Genomic DNA, 19,951 nt, shown 5'->3' on the forward strand with positions numbered 1-19,951 from the left:
ATCAAACATTGATAATTTCTTACATTCTTTTATTCAGTAAATTCAAAGAAGGCGATGATTCCTTTCTTTCTTTCTTTCTTTCTTTCTTTCTTTCTTTCTTTCTTTCTTTCTTTCTTTCTTTCTTTCTTTCTTTCTTTAAGATTTATTTAGTTTATGTGAGCACACTGTCCCTCCCTTCAGACACCCCAGATCTCATTACAGATGGTTGTGAGCCACCATGTAGTTGGTGGGAATTGACTCAGGACCTCTGGAAGAGCAGTCAGTGCTCTTAACTGCTGAGCCATCTCTCCAGCCTGACAACTTCTTAATATATTCCTTGTTAGTAATATAGTCATTATTTACCCAAGGAGCTTCTTCAGGTATATTTTATTAATATCATTTAATAAAATAGTTTTTCTTTAGTCACAGAAAATCATCCTGAAGACATCTTCTGCCAGGTTAAGATTTCAGAGTTTTTAAAAATGAATGCTAACTGGTCATTTGAACTGGGGAAAGGAAGCTAAGTGTCCATTGCTAGTTATACTCTGAATTCGATTCAATTCAACTTAAAACGTGATTCACCTAAAACGTGTGATTACACTAATGTGGGGAATTGCAGACTGGTCTCCAGTTGAGCTGAGGTCTGAACCCCGATGGTCATAATTCACCTACATGACACAGTAGGCGTTCCCTCATGCTCCTGGAACTCCAGCCCCTGCCTAAAGTACCACCTCCCACAAGAGAAGCATGGTCAGTAGTCACGTAAGCAATGGCCCAAGTTTCTGACCTTCAGACTAAACTCCTCCCCAGTTACCTAGCAACAGTGAAGACCATAAAAAGGGGTGATCAGTTCTCACCTTGCTCTCTTATTCCTTTGTCCTCTCACCTCTCTCTTCTCTCACTTCTCTCTCCTCTTCCCTTTCTGTCTTCTTCTCTCCTCTCCTCTCTCCCTCTCCCTCTCCCCCCTCCCTCTCCCTCTCCCTCTCTCTCTCCCTCCTTTTTACCTTCTCTCTTTCCCCTGCATTTCTATAACAAAGCTCTAAAACCATAGAGTCTCTGCTCTGCTCCTTCAAGTTCTGCTGCACACTGTAGTCAGTGTTGGGAACTTCTTCCCTCTTCCCTGTCTCCCACAACCCTGGTTGCTTTAGCAAAGTAGCTCCGGGGGGGGGGGGGTCCCCAGGCAGAGCTGCCCCTTGACCACCCCCTGAAGAGTGGGATAGAGGAATGCCCACCCAGGGGTGAGTGGATAGGGTAGATAGCAGCCCTCCCACGCCTGACTGACCAGAGAATAGGGAAACTCTGGCGGGGTGTGAGCATCTTTTTCCTATCCCACTTCTCCCTGGGCCCCCCTCCAGGACCTCCCCCCCTTTATTTTGTTCCCAACACACTAACACATAGTGTACATTAATGTAATGTAGTGTCTTACTAGTTTAGCACCTGTCACGCAGAAGGCATGACTAATTCCAGGTTTCCATAGGTTACAAGTCGCCAGCTCATGACTTAAATGTCAGTCTGTGCATTCCTCATGCTCCTCTGACTACATCGAGAGTGTCCCATGTACAAAGCCTTGTCTGCCAACTCTACCTTGGACTTCTCCTGAGATTTTTAGCTGAAGTTCACCAGTTTGTCTCAACGGTTTTGGGCAGTTGCTCTTAATCCATACATGGGGACGTCGTCCTACCATCACAGGCTGGAGGGGGGCCCCCACTTGCAGTCTTGAAGAGGAATTACCTTATATGAATTGTAGAGCATTTGCATGCACACAATGTACTACTTAACATGTTCAGCATCTATTTAAAGGACCTTAGTGACTCATTTATTCTGTTTTGTTTTCTCTGCAAACTACTTCCTGCCTGAATACAGGAAGTGTAGTCACTGAATCGAGCTTTTGTTCCCCATGGCACTAGTGTTCTTGAAATTTTTATTGTACTTCTTACTTTCTTCATGTTTCCGTGTATTTTAGGATTTTTTGTTGGCCAGGCATTCATCTTTTCTTTAAGGAATCTTCGGCTGCAAAGATTTTGAGATTTCAAGGAATCTTGGCACACCACAGGGTACCTTGATTAGTTTTCATGGTTGGCTCTGGATCATAGGGAAATGGTTGTTTTGATGGTACACGTAGAGCTAAAAGTATTCAATGGAGCTTGAGGTATAAGTGGCCCAAGTTAGGTGCAAATGTTCCTTTAATGGAAGTCCAGTTCTCTTTGCTGCTGTCCAGGGTGTAGGTGGTTGATGTAATAAGAGAAAAAGGAAAGTGATGCATGCTCCAAGTGGAAAAGGTTAAGAATGAAATTCAAAAGTGAGCCCAGTGGTCAGGGCCCTGATGGTACTAAAGGACGAAGAGCAATTTCAAAAAGAAACAATGTGGGGTTCAGAGACTAAAGAATTGGCCTTATGACAAGTTTTTTTTTTTTTTAAATAAAGACAGTAAAGGACATGGGGGTATTGAAATCATCAATATGTTGTTCAAAGCAAGCCGTGAAATGAGTTGCCTTTTGTGCTTAATTGTAAGAACTGACAAATATTCAAGTTTCTATTGAAACTTACCTTGAGCCACATGAAGTCTTTATGAAAAAAAAATAAAAGAGGCTATGGTGGTGTTTATGGTCCGCTCTGCCTGCCACAGTGGACCATGCTAGTCTCCATGGTCCATGTTGCCAGTGGAGACCATGGTGATGTGCATGGCCTGTGCTGCCACCTGAGGCCATGTTGTCTGGGGTCATGTTGTCTGTGCAGTCACCAGAGGCTGTGTTGATATCTGTGATCCATGCTGCCCAAGGATCATGTCTGTGGTCTCTGATACCACAGGAGGATATGTTGATGTCCGTGATCTTTCCCTATTACCCTGAATGCATGGCACACTATTGAGGTAGGCCCATGCCTGTAACCCAGCACTCATGGAGCATGGACTGTGGACGCTCATGCTTATAACCGTACTTTCACTCTCTCCAGGAGAGGGTGAGGGGCCTCCTGACACTCAGAGTAAATGGATCCTGGGCTACACAGACTGGCAGGCCACGGATGGGAGGAACAGGCTATGGTCTGGCAGATCCATCCATGGAATGCTTAGAAAGCTCCCAAGGGATCTACTGTCTTCCATGCTTCCAGATGAGAACTCTGTGGGATCAGAGAGTGGAGGTGGCCCTGGGTCTTCCAGATGTGTCCTGGATTGAGGTGGCTCTTCTTTCCTTCTCGCTGTCCCTCTTTTAATTCAGGCTTCTATGAGACAGCAGAGAAAGGACCTGTCTTTCGACAGTCCAAAAAATGATTGATGCCATGGTCTCTGATCCCTGGCCCTTGTTCCCTGATCAGAAAGCAGCTAGTGCCCCGACTTTTCACTATATAAGAAAAGGTACACAGGGCCTAGCTAACCCCAGAATGCCCAGAGCTGCTTCTCTGTCCAAGGTGCTGAAGAAGGGAAGTTGGCTCTTGGTTGAGTTGTGCCAAGTGCCAGGCCCACAGGAGTGAAGACAGAGGGCAATAGAGGCTATGCCTAAGCCCAGCTGTGAGGCTGATGTTTCTTGTGACACGTGAGCATACAACTGCCTGTTGCTTACCAGTACACGCATGTACATGTGTCAGAGGCAAAACCAAGTCCTCCCTGCATACTATGCAGTCCTTACCTGGCTCTGTGCCCCTATAGACAGGTACCGTCCATCCCTCCCTCCAGAGACTTCACTTTGGATTCTTCTCACTACAGCTTGCTGAGCCTGGTCTGACCATGGGCACTCGGCTGGCCTGGAATGGTCCATGATAGGCGGACATCAGCTTAGCCTATCCTGTCCCAACTGGGAAAGTAGCAGTGCATAGTGTGTGAGGGGGTTGAAGGTATTTTAAAGGCTGACTCACGGAACCTGCTGGAATCTGTACATAGAAGGTACTGCGGCCTGAACATCCATTCTGCACTGGAACAGAGCAGGTTCTGTGGCTTCCTGCCTTTTCTCTATCTGCCTCTTTGGCTGCAGCTTGGTGCCATGTGCTAACCTATCCCATTCAAAGAGGCTGGGAAGATTAGCCTGCCTCTTCCCTCTGCTCCTCTTCCCTTACTCTCAATGCTTTATTTGCTTCTAGAGTGTACCTCAACTCAAAGGAGCCGTTCTGCTTCTGAGCAGGCAGATGCAGGAGGGAACAGTGCCACGTCCTACCATTAGCACAGTAGCAATACAAGCAAGGCTCAGGCCAGCTCCCAGGTCCACAGCCCTGACACTCCCCAACTGTTCCCTTCCTTTGCCCTGTGGACAGGGGAGTGTGGCTCATTGGTACAGCACTGGTCTCACATTCAGAAGAGAGCTCGGTTCAATTCTCCAGTACACAACACACACACACACACACACACACACACCGCTGAGAGGAGATTGGAGGCAGAGCACACTTCGCACCTTCAGTGGATATTGCTTGTGCTGATCTAAGAGCATCTAGATTCTTAGACATTCTCCCACTGGAGAGAAGCCCAGCTCACCCTCCTCCCCACACCATTCTCTCCTTGCTCTGTGAGCGCATTCTAGCTAATGAATAGATTGACAGAAGGATGTCCTTTGGGGACTGGATCCTAAAAGGCACTGTGACTTTTTATTTCTCCCCTGATTCCATCTCTCTCCTTACCTTCTCCCCACCATGACCAGATCTCCCAGCAAACAATCAGCACAGACTAAAGCCCCAGCCAGCTCTGAGCACTTGGTCAACATAATTTAGGACCTAAACCCGCCAGCTCTTTCATCTTAGTCTAAAGGTGAGCCTTGCCCAGGAGGGGACGAGAGAGTGGTTCAGAGGACTAGGAAGAGGGATATGACCCCATATCTGGATTGCAACAGGAACAAGGACACAGTGAGTCTGTGTAATGAATGGTCCAGCCTAAGGCCCCTGTAGTTCTGGGTGCCTGTACTGGTTTAGGGTAACAGGGACCACTGAGACAGCTTTGACTGAACAGAAGGAAACCCACTGTTCTCTTAGGAGATCTACTCAGCCTCTAACTTTCACTCCCTGGGGCATCTGGTTGGTTCCGATTAGCTAGCTTTCTCTGGTGCCCATCGCAGGTATCTGCCACTCCCATCCCTTGGGCTTTTGAAACTCTCAGCACTTCCTGACAAGGGAAGAGTCACTTATGGGCAAAGATGTGCCAAATCACCTCTAGGCTTCCCCAGGATGCTGTCACAGAAGGAAGCCATTGATAAAGAGCTGCTAAGTAAAAACTGGAACTCAGTGGGAGACCTTAGACAAGTTAACACCACAGCTGGAGTGGGGCCTGGCTGGAGCACATGGCTTCTGAGATCGCCCCAACTTGCCCCCAGGGCTATGTCTTTCTGGCCTCCCTACCTACTCAGGGGGAGTGCCATGGTGAGGTTGCCCAGGTGGGCATCCCCATGTGGTGACACTCTCAATGCTTGCCCAGTCTCATTAGCTGTTCAGGCCCAGCCCCAAGCAGCACATAGTCCAGGTTCTGGGCTAACACTCTGTGAGCCATTATAGAGCTGCATCCCAGTTAGTTGTCCTAACCATCCTGGATTTCACAGGAGGGTGAATGGGGGCAGAGACTGTGTGGGGGATGGCTAACTAAAGAGTGGAAAATTAGGGTGGAGGAGAAGGATGGGTGGGAATGGCTGTCTTGAAGGTGGGGTTGACAATGGACAGATGAGGTGATCAGGGTAAATGCCAATGGCTTGGCATTGATGAAGATGACAGCAGGAAAGATGACTATAGTGGTGATGATAATGTAGACAAATATGACATCTTGAAGACACCATTAGTGTTAATGATGACAGCAACCGAGTAATTAAAATAAGGTGAACAAGGATGGTAATGGTGACTGTTATGACAGTACTATTGAGGGAGTTGGGTGATAAACTTGTTGGTGATAGTGACATCTGTTACAACAGTGTTGTCGAAGATGGCCACAATGGTGATGTTGTCTATAAGGGTCTGTGAGAGGAGAATGGGCATGGTGGTATCAAGGATGGTGATGGTGGCAATGCTGAGGATAACGGTGATGCTGGTAACGACGGTGGTGGTGATGGTCACTGTGTTCATGTGAAGATAACACAGATGTAATGACCAGTGAGAACGGTGATGTCACTGATGGTGACATTGACGGTCATGATGTAGTCAGGGTGCTGGTGGTGGTGGTGGTGGCGGCGGCGGCGGTCGCGGCGGTAGTAGTGGTGATGATATTGATGATGGTCTTGGTGGCGGTGCTGATGCCGGTGGTGAGGCTAATGTTGGCATCAGCCTCGAAATGTCACAGGTGTTTTGGGAGTGGTACTCAGTGTTAGCATCAGTGTCAGATTGGTGATGATGATATCTTGTTTTGAGGTAATAGCCTGTTGACTGACTGGTGAGATTGATGAAATTTTTCAGGCTCAGAGTGGAGTGGTACATTTTCTAGAACCATCTCAAATGCCTGCGTCTGCTAGCTCTGGTGCAGCATATGAGTTGGAAGGAGAAACTGGCTTTTGTGTGTGGTAGAAGTTGTCTCTGATGGGGGCTATAGCATGGCTTGGCCACTCCCTCTCTGCCCTAGGTGGAGGGCCCATGTGTGTCCTTTCTCAAGCCCTGCCTGTCCCAAGTGTCCTCAGACTTCACCTGAACAGATGACTTACAAAGGGGCTACAGCTTAGTGTTCTCACTGTCACTGAAGACACTTGAAACCAGACAAGGGGACAAGACTAGGTCAAGCCAAGAGCTGGGTCCCTATCTTGGGATGGTGCTGAGTGTGGTAGACTCTCCCTGGATGAATGTCCATGCCTGGGGCCTGAGTCTAGTTCTGGCTATATTTCCCACCCCCTGTGCGCCTCTTCTCCTTAGAGATGTGGAAGGCCCTGTGGGGAGCCCACACACATTTATTTTCTTCTCCCATTCCATGAAAGGTAGACATGGAGGGTGGGAGGAAAGCTGAAAGGGGAGCAGAAGAATAGCCTATGAAGGAGTTGGTTAACTTGGGAAACAGCTTGGGCTTCCAAACCATTATGCTGGGGGAAGGAGACTCCGTGCCAGGCTCTGGCAGCGTGGGAATCTGCTCCCCTCTCATTTTATTAATAAAGCGGGGCAGCAGTGTCACTTGGCTCTCCTCGTAAACGTGTCACTCCACTGACTAATTCTTTTTAATTAGAAACAGGGAAACAAAAGGCTTCATCTTTTGAAGGCTTGGCAACATGAGTTTCATAAGGCTGAGCTGCTGTGCCCACCCACTGTCCTGGCTTCCCTGCTCCCTCACAAGCCTGGAAGTTGGGCCCAGCCAGGAGGCTAGGGCAACATCTGGTCAAGTAAGTGGCCTTGCATTCCTTGTTGGGCACAGAGGCTACTGCTACTACAGCCCCTGAGGGATGCTGGTAGCTGCGATGGCACCTACATCCACCTCTGGTGGAGGCCACAGGGGTCCCTACCATGCTTACCGAACATACCCCTGGTACTAGTCATATAGGCAAGATAGACAAGTCCCTCCTAGTCTTGACATGATAATTATCTGGGAGACACTAGCATTAGTCATGGTGGGGAGTGTCTCTAGGTCGGGGTCCTGCTCGTGGGGACAGATGAAGGAGCCCCAGGAGGAAGCACGGTCCACGGATCCCTGAGGTGGTGCTCGCTGCCTCACCCTTCCATCAGCTTTCCAGGGTTACACACCTTCTTGGGCCTGGGGAGACTTGGCGGCCTGGAACTTTCTTAACAGAAGTCAAACCTGGGCCAACACAAAGTTGCCTGAGATCCTAAGTGCTGTAACTGCTAAGGTGGAACGAGGAGAAGGAGGAGGAGGAGAAGGAGGAGAAGGAAGAAGAGGAGGCTAATATGTCCACTCTCCTTGCTCTCCTCGGTACCCACTGCCATGGGGACCAGCTCCCACAGTTCTTTCTGCAGGCTCGAAGTTGTCACTGTGCTACTTCACAGGTGAGAATTGAAGCCAGATGGTAGAACACAGAATGGTACTTGAGCAAAAGCCTCAAAACTCATCAGGCTCCGAGCTCAGGTGTTCTTAGCAAGAGCGTGTCTTCTTTAGTGGTTGGAGTGTCTTCCCAGTTCATCAACAACAATGGATCCATTTTAAAAGATCCTTTAGTCATGATCCTTTAAGGGCAAGTTTTTAAGCCTTTTTAAACTACTAGCTGTTCTCAGTCCAGCTCTGGGGATGGACTAGGACTTTGTCTAATCTAAGCCAAATGAAATCTTCCAGAGATGGGGACAGGGTTCCTTTCTTTCTGACTACTGGTCTAGCCAAGCTCATCTGGGATATTGCACTCCAGTGATGCCCTCCCTGTGTTTGGAGGGAGGAGATGAACCCTTCTGAACAGTCAGCCCAAAGCTGTCATGTTCCAGGAACCAAGATCTGGATTGTGATTCCATCTTTCTCACCAGCCAGGGAGTCTGAATAAAATCCCCCTAAGGATACAACCAAGAGCATAGACAGGACCTGACCTACCCTGTCTCTCTTTATGCTGACAGAAGGGAAGCCTCCTGGAACTAAGGGTCATGATTACAAAGGTGGCAGGGGGTGGAGAGGTGTGTGTGTGGATGGTGGCATTGGAAACACTGATATGGACAGTGGAGCAATGGTAGGGATGACAGTGGTGACATTGCTGGAGTTGGCAGTATGGAGATCGGGGTGGGGGTGAAACTGGGGATGTTTGTGTGGGGGTCAAAATGGGGAGGTAAAGTGGGATCCTGCCTGTGGTCATGGGCTGATGGGTGATGCTTGGAGATGTGGCAATGGTGGGGATGATAATGGTGAGGATGTGGTAGCAGCTGTGGTGGTCACACTGTCCGTGATGGAGATCACGGCTGAGAAGTGGTTGTGTTGGTCATCTGACCCCTACAGTGTCTGCTCACTTTTTTTTTTCTTAGAAAGTCCACACAGCCGGGCGTGGTGGCGAGCGCCTTTAATCCCAGCACTCGGGAGGCAGAGGCAGGCGGATTTCTGAGTTCGAGGCCAGACTGGTCTACAGAGTGAGTTCCAGGACAGCCAGGGCTATACAGAGAAACCCTGTCTCGGAAAACCAAAAGAAAAAAGAAAAAAAGACAGTCCACACAACCTGGGCTCCTCCCCTGCCCTTGGACAGAGAAAGGGCTAGATGTGGTGGGATGTTGCTCAACTGGGCAGTTTGGGGCAGATCCTGAACCCATGCACAAACTTTCCAGTGGATCGAGGGACCGAGATTCGTGCCTGGTACCTGTGAGATCCATCAATGGTAGAGACCTGCTTGCCTTAGCTAGAGAACTACAGGAAGTGGGGAGACAACTTGGATATCCACGTGTCTGCAGCTCCACAGGTCACTCACTGGGAGCTGGTTGTCAGTTTCAAAGCCCAGGGCAAAGGCTTGAGAACTCAGATGAGCTGCCTCGGGTAGGAGGAGACATCGGAGAAAGAAAGAGGTCCAGATCCAACACCCTCCCCGCCCAGAAAGAAAATGGAGGAGTCACCAGCCAGAGGAGGGTAACCACGCTTAAAGGCCATTAGGGAGCCAAAAGAGTGGAGGGGACACAGCACCGACCTCCCCTGCTCAACCTGTGCTCTTCTTCGCCTTCTACCCACAGGCTCCACCTCTAGGAAGCCCTTCCTGGTTCTCCCTGTCAATCTGAACTCTTTCAGGGCACTGTGCTCCATCCCTATTGGTACCCCATGAGAAATGTCAGGCATACGAATTCTAAGCATCCTTACCTGTCTGCATCTTGGTGCTGGTGTACGCCAAGCCCAGAGCTCAAACCCTTCAGCCTGAACCCTGTCCCTAGGGATTTATTTACAGGACTGAGGAGCTACTACTGCCCAGGGCTGGGGCCATCTGCTTTTTCCTGGACCCAGAGCTCTAGGGTACAAGTAAACAAATACCTGATACAAGATCGTTGTTCAGGTCTGGTTTAAGAGTCACAAAGCCACCAATGTCAGGGACAATGTCACCAGTCTCCAGCCAGGGAATCTGGTCTCCACCTCTCCTTCAGGGCAGGGGCAGAGCAGGTGTAGGGCAGGGTGGGCCCTGGGTGGTGGCAGGCTCAGCGCACAGAGCCTTCCTGCGTGGGGAAGCTCCTTGCTGCGTCATGGCTCAGCTATTCTCAGCCTCTCTCCTTTTATGGTGCCGGAAGCAAGCCGCTGCTGCTGGGCTGGCTCTGGGAGGTATTTAAATGGAATTGCAAAGAACAGCAGGAAAACACAGCCGCTAGGGTGGGGGTGGCAGCCTTGAATGCCACCCTCTAACTGGCATGGGCATCTGAACTCTCAGCTCTGGGGGTGTCTCATTGGCCAGCTGGCAGTAGCCCCCCAACCCCACCCTTGATGGAGAACTGCTCCTGTATGATCCAGCCCAGTGGGCGCACAGGGAGTTGGTAAGTGGGCACTCAGACTGGCTAGGGCCCCAGTGGAGCAGAGATGAGGGGTGGCTTGCCAGCCTCCCACCTCAGCCCAGCCTCCCATGGCTCTTACTCATTCCTGGTTCATAACTCTGCCCCTACTCCCAGCTCAGCACTGGCTACCTGGATATAGGGAACCTTGATAGTCTTCATTCTTGTCCCTTTGGTATCCCAAGTTCCTGGGCCATCTCTCCATAGCAGGGACAGCTCCTCACATATCCAGAACACCAGCCACCAAATCATCTCCCCATATCCTGATTCTTTTCTACCCTCTCTATCCTCCATGGCCTCCCCAGGCTGAGGAGGTCCTGGCTACACTGGCCCTGGCTCAAGGCTGGTGTCTTGGCTAGAATAAGGGAGACCTGACTCACCTTGATACCTGGTCTCTGCTACCATCCATGTTCTGCCCCCACATGGACAGAACCCACATGGCCATGTTGCTGCCCTTGGCCTGGAGTAGCACCCCCACACATCTGGCAGTCCCTCTTTATGTCTGGCTGTTGGCTCCTGCATTTCAGTGCTGGCTGGAAGCAGGTACACAAGGAAAAGCTAAAGGGGGCTACGACTGTGACATATATGGTTGCACACAAAACACATTTCCAGACCTGTGCAGACACCAAGATTGACCACTCATCTCAGGGACTCTGTGCGGATGCACACAGGATAGACCAAGGCACGCTGTGCCTGGAGACCCTTCCTAGAATATGGACAGCTGTAGGGAGTCAAGGCTTTCTCACTTTAACGTAGAGTTGGCATTTGTCAACAGGAGGGTGTACCCAGTGCTTTCTCAGCCTTCATGAAGAAGAAAGAGGAGGAGGAGGAGGAGGAAGAAGAAGGAGAAAGAAGAAGGAGAAGGGGAAAGAAGAAGGAGGAAGAAGGAGGAGGAGGAGGATTAGGAGGAGCAGGAGGAGGAGGAGGATTAGGAGGAGCAGGAGGAGCAGGAGGAGCAGGAGGAGCAGGAGGAGCAGGAGGAGCAGGAGGAGCAGGAGGAGCAGGAGGAGCAGGAGGAGCAGGAGGAGGAAGAGGAGGAGGAGTCCTAGTGGTCTTTTAGTACAGTCTGCCTGTTGTATAGTTGAGACCAAGGTGCTGAATGAGTGCCATGAAGTCACACACAGTCTCAGGGAGATGCAAAAGTTCCTGTCCACAGCGCTCTGGAGGCTTAGGCTAGGCGCAGACAGGCTATCTGACATGGACCCAAAAGGGGCTTCCTCAGGTCTAGCTCCTGTCTCTTGATTCTACACTTAGGCTGGCCCCCTAGTGTGTGAGTGCTGAGCTCTGTACCCACAATGCCTGCATGGCTTCTCCTTCCTTGTTCTAGACTATTCTAGCTTGAGCAATGACAATTCCAGGGGCTGGCCTGTTTTCTGCAAGAAGAATCCCCAGGAAGTGCTGGGTGCTCTTTGCCAAGTTCGGAGGCTCTAAGCAAGGCCACCCACTGGCTGGCACTGACAAGTTGCAGAAGAAGTAACCAAGCTAGAAGCACAACAGAGGGCCATCAGGTGGGGAAAATGAGGCCAGGGAAGGGGTGGGGGCTTAGAGAGACTTACTCATGTTCCCATAATACAAAGGGGTGTCTTACATAAGGACTCTAGGAGCCTGGAGGTCTCCGTCTGACCTCTAGCCCAATTCCTAGTCTCTATCATTGTGTGGTTTGGATAGGTTTCTGGCCCTCCGTCCCCCTTATGAATCATGGCTGGGACCAGGGAGGAACACAGGTCTCTTGAGGACAGACTCCCACAAACCTGTGTCCTTGTCTACAGTCAGGTGGGCAGTGGGAAATGCCTGGGGTATAGAGATCATCAAGACTGCGCAGATTCCATGGAAAAATACCAGGCTTCCTTAGAGGCTGGACTGGAGGAGCCGAGGCAGGAGGCAGGAAGGAGGAGGGAGGAGAGATGAGGGAGGAGGGTCTGGTGTGTGGGGGCCCTGAACGAACATGCTGCCTTGCCTTGTTCCAGGGAAAAGGATGTAGCACACAGCCTGCCAGACGGAAGAGGAAGGAAGGAAGGAAGGGAGGAAGGAAGGGGGGGAGGCACAGAGAGAACATGTTCCCGTGGCTCAGGAATGAAGACTGCTGAAAAGGGAGGGGAGCTCTGGGCCCTGGGGAGAACAACTCAGTATCTCATGGTGCCACACCTTGACTCCAGTCCCACTTCCATGTTCTAGCCTGTCTCTGTTACTGGCTAGTTCAGTGGTCTGAGGCAGGTCTCCCACCTTCCAGGGCCACTATGGAAGCCAAATGAGATTACCTTTGTGAGAAATGAAACTGCAGCCCTACCTTAGAGTCTCCATCTTTCCCAGCTTCCCCAGGATCTCCCTCAGTCTCTCCCTTCACCTTGATGTTCTCCTTCAGTCTCAGCCCCCAGATCACTGTGCATCACTGTGCCCTCATGGAGTAGTGGGGACCCCAGTCTCAGCTCTCAGCTCCCAAGACCATCATCGCCAGCCCTACTGTGTCTAGAGACTGGCAGAAGGCCGGTGGGAGGGCCAGGTGTCCTCCCTCCTGCTGGCGGCTCATTCTTATGTCAGCTCAGCCTGAGGGTACTAGGCTTTAAGCATCAGTAGGCAGTGGCTTTCTGAAGTCCACAGTGCCTAGTCTTGAGGACTGGAGTTGGGTTCCTCCTTCCTTCCTTTTTTGTCCCATGCTGACACCAAGAAAGGACTCCAGCCACCTTCAGCTTGGGGGAGCCTTACCCCTCCCTCCCCACACTGCCACTGAGAGAAGGGTGAAGCCAGATGATTAAAAAGGGATGTGGAAAGGCTCTTCTCTTTCTCTCCCTCTGATCTCCGTCAGATCAGATGCTCTGGACCCCTGGTTTCAACCCATAGTGTAGACCTGGAGTTGGACAGGGTACCTGGGTATCAGCCAGGATCTAGGACCAGGCAGCAAAAGACTGCAAAGTTGGGTAGCAGGCAGCTGCCTAGAGATTTGATGAAAGCGCCTAGGCCAGGGGCTGGGTGGGAGGTCCTGCTGCTCAGCCAGTCAAGGGGCAGAAGCCTATACCCCTTCTCCTGCTCCCACACAGATGGCAAGTCTGTGGGCAGATGAGAGCAGGAAGTTCAACCAGGTCCCTGCTGCATCCACCTCTGCTGCCCTGGATTCTGTCTTCATAAGGAATGGGGTCCCTTAACCCATATCACAGGGTGGGGGATGATCAAGGTACTTGTGTGTGTGTATATGTTTGTTCACGGGTATGGGCACACGCTTGTGTGCGCCTTTGTGTACAGGTATGGGGATGGCCGTGAGCTCTGTCCTTGAAGGAGCTTACTTACCCTTGTTACTCACGGATGTTGACTGTTCAGCCTTAGAGAAAACATCTGCTGGGAAGACCATCTAGTCGGGGACAGCTGTGCCCCACAGTGGCCATGAAGGGACTTCGAAGATATCCTATGAGGCACAAGAAGGAGACTTAAGGGACTCTAAAGCCCCCGTGCCTCTGGGAGCCAAGGTGGTGGGGACACGGACATGTGTGATTCCTGTCAGGAATTTTGTACTCACCAGAAGTCTCGGGTTGGGAAGAGGATGAGGAGAGCAGTGCTAGAGGTTCCAGATGTCGGGGCAGGACAGGAGACTAAGGGACACTCGCTGGTCCCAGAGCTCTCTGACTCCTCTCAGGAGGAGGCTTCCTCCTGAAAAAAAGGCTCCTTAGTATGACAGCATCACAATGTAAATGCTAAGAGGCCAGAGCCCAGGGTATCTGGAGTCCTGGGGACAAAGGGCCAGGACTGACAGGGCTGTGGAACCAAGGTCACCTGGATCTTAGCGCTCTAAAAATTCACCCAGGCCTGCCCCATTGCTGAGGACTTGCGCTTTTCCTCAGAATTCATCTAGAATCTCAGGTAATTTCGCCATGGTTCCTCCCCATGTTCTTTCTCTGAACAGGCCCAGCCTCCCCACCCCACCTCACTGCCCCCACCCCACCCCACCCCAGCCCCGATCCTTCCCCAACCTTCCAGGGGGCTGAAGGTGGCACTATCTACCCCTCTCATGGGCAGGATTAGTGGGATGGGTACTGGAAGAGTGTGGGTTAGAAATCCCCCTCTCTGAAGGCAGGGAGCCAGCCAGCCTGGCCTCTTTTTCCAGCAGCAGAATGTAGCCCCAGGCTGCAGTGTGGGGGCGAGAAGGGAGTTGCTGAGGGCTTCTGGGGCGATAATTGGGCAGCGATTAAATGTTCCCAGAGGAGCTGTGGCTGTTGCCTGTGCCTGTCACCTGTCACTGGGCTCCTGTGTTCGTGGCTTCTGAAGACCCCGGAGGAGGAAGCAGGGCTCCCTGTGACTTGTCACCCCAGTGGGGCTCAGAGCAGTGTCTCAGGGTCAGTGGCCTGGATGGACTGCCCTCCATGGAGACAGGAAATGCAGTGGCCAGAGGGTCAGAGCACCTCAGCCTCGGAAACTTCTCCATTTGTGCCCAATCCCCCTACGGACAGGGGGTGGGGGATCCTGGTCACTGGCCACAGTGCAGCTGGTTGTCACCCTTACCCCCTCCAGCCTGCTCATCCCCAGCTTCCCCACTCTAGGGGGCTGTCCACCAGCTTCCCTGTGGGTACAGAGAGACTGACTCTGGCCACTGAAGGGCTACTGCTGGCATGTGTGCAGACAGACCAGGGTCCAGCTGCCCGTCAACCCAACCCCATGGCATAGGACCTTGGTTAACCTTCAGCTCCTTCCAGACTCAGGCCTGCAGCTCCCGGCTTCCAGGATTCCTCCATAGGAAAACTTTAGTTAGTCCCTATTCTAGCAATTTCTCTGCTTGTTTCCCCTCCCTGCAGTGATGCCCCTCCGCCTGCCTTCTGTGTCCGCCTACTCACCTCTAATTAGAAATGCCAGGAGAGCCATTTTAGGGGAGTTTTTTCCCCCAGAAAGACATTCCTCTCAGGGATAGAAGCCCTGGGTGTGTGTTTTTTTTTTGGGCGGGGGGCAGGTTGGCTCTAAGAGAGGCAGGGTTCTCCAGAGCTTCTTGAAAACAGAGGAGGGGGCTCTGAGGGATATGAGGTTAGGAGAGTTCTGTAGGTGTGTGAGCAAAAGTGGGGTGGGAGAAGCTGAGATGTGAGTACACATGGATTACAAGTGGGGGCCACTGGTGTGTGTGGAAGGCCGTGAGTGGGGGGCATGAGTCTACAGAGAGGGCTGTGAGTAGGGGGCATGAGTCTACATGGAAGGGTGTGAGTGGGCTAAGTGCTGGGTGGTATGAGTATTCAGTGTGTATGTATGAGTGTGAGTGAGGGGGAGCTGGCAGAGAGGAAAGGGGGTTCTTGCAGGCACCATGTGTCTGTGGGCCCCTGTAGGCTTCTGCTGTGGGCAGTGATATGTCCCCAAGTAACATCAGGGAATTGGAGACCTAGACCTGTGTTTCTGGCTTGGTGTAAGTCAAGAAGGACGCCCTCCCCCACTGCACCACAGCGCTGTTGGCTGTTGCCAGGGAATCGGAAGGGGCCTCCCTCTAGAGGGAATCTCAGCTTCCGGAGCCCCATTCCTTATATGGCATCTTGCTTTCCTCTGCAGGCTCCTTCCCCTCCTTCCTCCTTCTCCCTCCCTCCTTCCTCCGGACTAACCTCTTGGAAGGCTTGAGAAGCTTCTGGTCCAGTTGTGGCTGGGTCCTAGGGACTTCAGGGCTCAGAATGTTACCTGCACATCTTGATACCCCTATGCCCGACCCCAGTGTCTGTACAGGTTCAAGTGATACATCTGTTTCAGGGCACCGCGGCCCTGTTCAGCCACTGACACACAGACAGGGCCACTCAGTGTCCACAAACCTATGAAGGGGTCCAGAAAAAGCCTTGCCTGAGTGAAGTTCCCGAACAATGTTGGACCAGGCTAGCACTTGGACTTATGACTCTTGGGGCAAGGTTGCAAGGTTGGGCAGGAGTAGGTGTGTGTGTGTGTGTGTGTGTGTGTGTGTGTGTGTGTGTGTGTGTCCCCTGCTAACCAAAGGCAGCTGAGGATAGAAGGGTTTGGAGTGAGATATTCCTACCAGGCACTTCTGAGGTTGTATACTGTGTGGTCAGGATGGGCAAGGGTCAGGATGGGCGCATCAAAGATCCAGAGGGGTAACGTCCAGCTTCTCCCTAAGAAAAGAGATCATGAGGCCCCAGGGCAAACAGTAGGTAATAACCTGCCTTAGCCTCATCCTAGCTGCCCAGGACTAGGTAGAGGAGAGTGTCTCCGGTCCCCAAAATCCCTCCCGGTGGGATGCGTGCAGCTGAGCACATTAGTCACTCGGGGCTGTGAAGGGGCGGGTCCTTGAGGGCACCCACGGGAGGGGAGCGAGTAGGCGCGGGAGGCGGGGCCTGCGGCAGGAGAGGGCGCGGGCGGGCTCTGGCGCGGAGCCTGGGCGCCGCCAATGGGAGCCAGGGCTCCACGAGCTGCCGCCCACGGGCCCCGCGCAGCATAAATAGCCGCCGGTGGCGGCTTCGGTGCAGAGCTCAAGCGAGTTCTCCCGCAGCCGCAGTCTCTGGGCCTCTCTGGCTTCAGCGGCGAGGAGCCTGCCACACTCGCTAAGCTCCTCCGGCACAGCGCACCTGCCACCGCCACTGCCGCTGCAGCCGCCGGCTCTGCTCCCTTCCGGCTTCTGCCTCAGAGGAGTTCTTAGCCTGTCCGGAGCCGCAGCACCGACGACCAGATGGAGCTGGACCATATGACCACCGGCGGCCTCCACGCCTACCCTGCCCCTCGGGGTGGGCCGGCCGCCAAACCCAATGTGATCCTGCAGATTGGTAAGTGCCGAGCTGAGATGCTGGAACACGTACGGAGGACCCACCGGCATCTGTTGACCGAAGTGTCCAAGCAGGTGGAGCGAGAGCTAAAAGGGTTGCACAGGTCGGTGGGCAAGCTGGAGAACAACTTGGACGGCTACGTGCCCACCGGCGACTCACAGCGCTGGAAGAAGTCCATCAAGGCCTGTCTTTGCCGCTGCCAGGAGACCATCGCCAACCTGGAGCGCTGGGTCAAGCGTGAGATGCACGTGTGGAGGGAGGTCTTCTACCGTCTGGAGAGGTGGGCTGACCGCTTGGAGTCCATGGGCGGCAAATACCCAGTGGGCAGCGAGCCGGCCCGCCACACTGTCTCTGTAGGTGTGGGGGGTCCAGAGCCCTACTGCCAGGAAGCTGATGGCTATGACTATACCGTTAGCCCCTATGCCATCACCCCGCCACCTGCCGCAGGAGAACTGCCTGAACAGGAGTCAGTTGAGGCTCAGCAATATCAGTCTTGGGGGCCAGGTGAGGATGGGCAACCGAGCCCTGGTGTGGATACACAGATCTTCGAGGACCCACGGGAGTTCCTGAGCCACCTGGAAGAGTACCTACGGCAGGTGGGTGGCTCAGAAGAATATTGGCTGTCCCAGATCCAGAACCACATGAATGGGCCAGCCAAGAAGTGGTGGGAGTTCAAGCAGGGCTCGGTGAAGAACTGGGTGGAGTTCAAGAAGGAGTTTCTGCAGTACAGTGAGGGCACACTCTCCCGTGAAGCCATTCAGCGGGAGCTGGAGCTGCCGCAGAAGCAGGGTGAACCACTCGACCAGTTCCTCTGGCGCAAGCGGGACCTGTACCAGACACTGTATGTGGACGCTGAAGAGGAGGAGATCATTCAGTATGTGGTGGGCACCCTGCAGCCCAAACTCAAGCGCTTTCTGCGCCACCCACTCCCCAAGACCCTGGAGCAGCTTATCCAGAGGGGTATGGAGGTGCAGGACGGCCTGGAGCAGGCAGCTGAGCCTTCTGGCACCCCACTGCCCACAGAGGATGAGACAGAGGCACTCACACCTGCTCTTACCAGCGAATCAGTAGCCAGTGACAGGACCCAGCCTGAATAGAGGGGCCAGCCCAGGGTCCCCAGCCCGCCTGCCACACCCAGCCTGTGGCTTTTGCCAACTAGGACTTGAGCTGGGGCTGACTCCCAAAGGGATGCCCTGTCCAGCCAGACATCTACTCACCCACTGACCTGGCCTGACTCACAACTGCCACACAACCATGCTACATGGACTGAACATCAAGAAGCCCCTTTCCCATAGGGCTCCCACCTGCCGTCTACCCCTCATTTGTCTGCCCTGGTCCTGGCCCCCAGCCCCATTGGCCTTACCCTCTACACTGTCAGACCATCACAGAACACCTCTGGCTTCCTCATTCTGCTCCAGTTTTCAGGGCCCTTTGGGTAATCAAGAAACCAAGTGTCTGAAAGGCAACAAAAAGTAGGCACCCAAACCCAGGGGACATCCTAGGGCAGATGCTAAAGCAGAGATGCTGAGGGAACCTCAACTTCCGGGGATGCAGCCCGCTCCTGCAGACACAGCAGATCCAGCTGGTACCCTAGCTGCCTCCCAGGGCAACCGGCCAGTCTTGGGCAGCATAGCTCCCCTCCCAGGGGTGAGCGGAAGCCACAAATGCAGCTGAAGCAGCAGACCTGACTGACATCCTGGCACCTCCTGGCCCCCAGGTGAGCCCTGCACCGTGTATCTTAGAGTGGGGTGGGGCGTGCAGAACCAAGTCCACTTTCCAGGAGCCCTTCAAGGCTTCCCTAGCAAATTAGTTGCAAGGGTGGAGTGAAGTGGCATCAGGGTGGGCGCCATTGTAGTGGGCACTGGTACTTCACGGTCCAAGGAGGGGGCTGAGGTGGGGGCGGTTCTGGGGGGAATTTGCTAAGCCAGCTCACCGGGGACCCTGTGATTTCTCACCCCAGCAGTGATTCATACCAGTGGAGAAGAGCAGAGCTCAGCTCCGTGACTCAGCCATGGCAGGCGGAGGGTCCCCGAGGGGCTGAGTCCTCACACCCAGCCGAGGCAGCGGCTGGAGCCTACAGAGCCAGGAGAATGACACCAGGTAAGAGAGTCTTGCCTCCTATCCTGACCAAGCCCCAGATCCCAGCCACTCTCCAGATTTCTGGGTTATCCGGGAAGTCCTGACAGGCCCCAGGGGTACCAGCTGGGAGCAGGGTAACCTGGTGTCCCTCCTGGATCTAGTGGCGAGCAGTTCTCTCACCATCTTGCTGCTTCCTGTGTCCTTCAGGTCTCAAGGCTGCTGAGAAGTCTTTGCTGCCATGTCTGGGAAGGGCATCACCACACCACCAGCACCAGCACCATCCCCTCTTCTCCTGAAGCTGCCTACACGGGTTCCAAGACACTTTCAAGGCAGAGAAAACAAGATTACAGAGAGGAGGTGCCTGGCAGGGGGCAGCACCCCAGCTCAGCCCGAGAGCTGAAGGTGAAGACAAGCCAGCATGAAACCACGGGTCTGCCATGATGCCCGCCCTGCTGGCCACTCACTAGCTGCCTGCCATTAGCCACTGCAGCTTGAGCAGGGTCTGTACCTCTTGGCACAGAGCCCAGCTCGCTGTGTGGCCTTTGGCTCCCCCACCAGACCCTTGCAGGAGCCTTAAGGCTTGGGCCCCTGCCCAGCCTGATCTTTCCTGCTGTGCCCTGCCTGCCGGGTCAAGCCCAGTCCCAGGAGATCCCAGGCCTTGGCTCCTAGGCTGTTCCATGAACCTCCCTGACCTGCCTGGTGATTGCCCAACTGAAACCTCAGCCAAGCCCCTGCTCCAACTACCTTGTGCTGGTAGCTGCTTGTGTCTGCAGTCTGAGTAGGCCTTGTTGCGGTTCCTCCATCTGCCTGGTCAGTTGGTGTTCTGAGACCAGTTCCACTGATGTTCTGACAGATCC

General features: G+C 53.1%; 1 protein-coding gene and 1 long non-coding RNA gene across 3 annotated transcripts; one reads left to right on the forward strand and one right to left on the reverse strand.

Moving 5' to 3' along the window:
• Positions 1-1,236: 1,236 nt before the first annotated feature.
• Positions 1,237-16,931, reverse strand: LOC147000756 (uncharacterized). Its single transcript, XR_015045570.1, has 6 exons — positions 16,821-16,931; positions 16,274-16,367; positions 15,855-16,055; positions 13,802-13,932; positions 13,576-13,690; positions 1,237-3,198 (listed from the first exon to the last, which is right to left on the reverse strand). It is a non-coding gene; the product is annotated as an uncharacterized LOC147000756 (long non-coding RNA).
• Arc (activity regulated cytoskeleton associated protein) lies at positions 16,713-19,101 on the forward strand. 2 transcript variants are annotated; one of them, XM_021182714.3, is made up of 2 exons: positions 16,713-18,732; positions 18,976-19,101. In XM_021182714.3, the coding sequence occupies exon 1, from the start codon at positions 16,922-16,924 to the stop codon at positions 18,110-18,112; it is 1,191 nt and encodes a 396-aa protein (XP_021038373.1). In that variant the 5' UTR covers positions 16,713-16,921; the 3' UTR covers positions 18,113-18,732; positions 18,976-19,101. The 2 variants fall into 2 exon arrangements, with proteins under 2 accessions (XP_021038373.1, XP_029325310.1); XM_029469450.2 differs by having other exon boundaries at positions 18,979-19,089.
• The last annotated feature ends 850 nt before the right edge of the window (positions 19,102-19,951 follow it).

Source organism: Mus caroli, unplaced genomic scaffold, assembly GCF_978045245.1.
Source record: "Mus caroli unplaced genomic scaffold, Mus_caroli_1 scaffold_16, whole genome shotgun sequence".
Classification (NCBI taxonomy): Eukaryota; Metazoa; Chordata; class Mammalia; order Rodentia; family Muridae; genus Mus; species Mus caroli.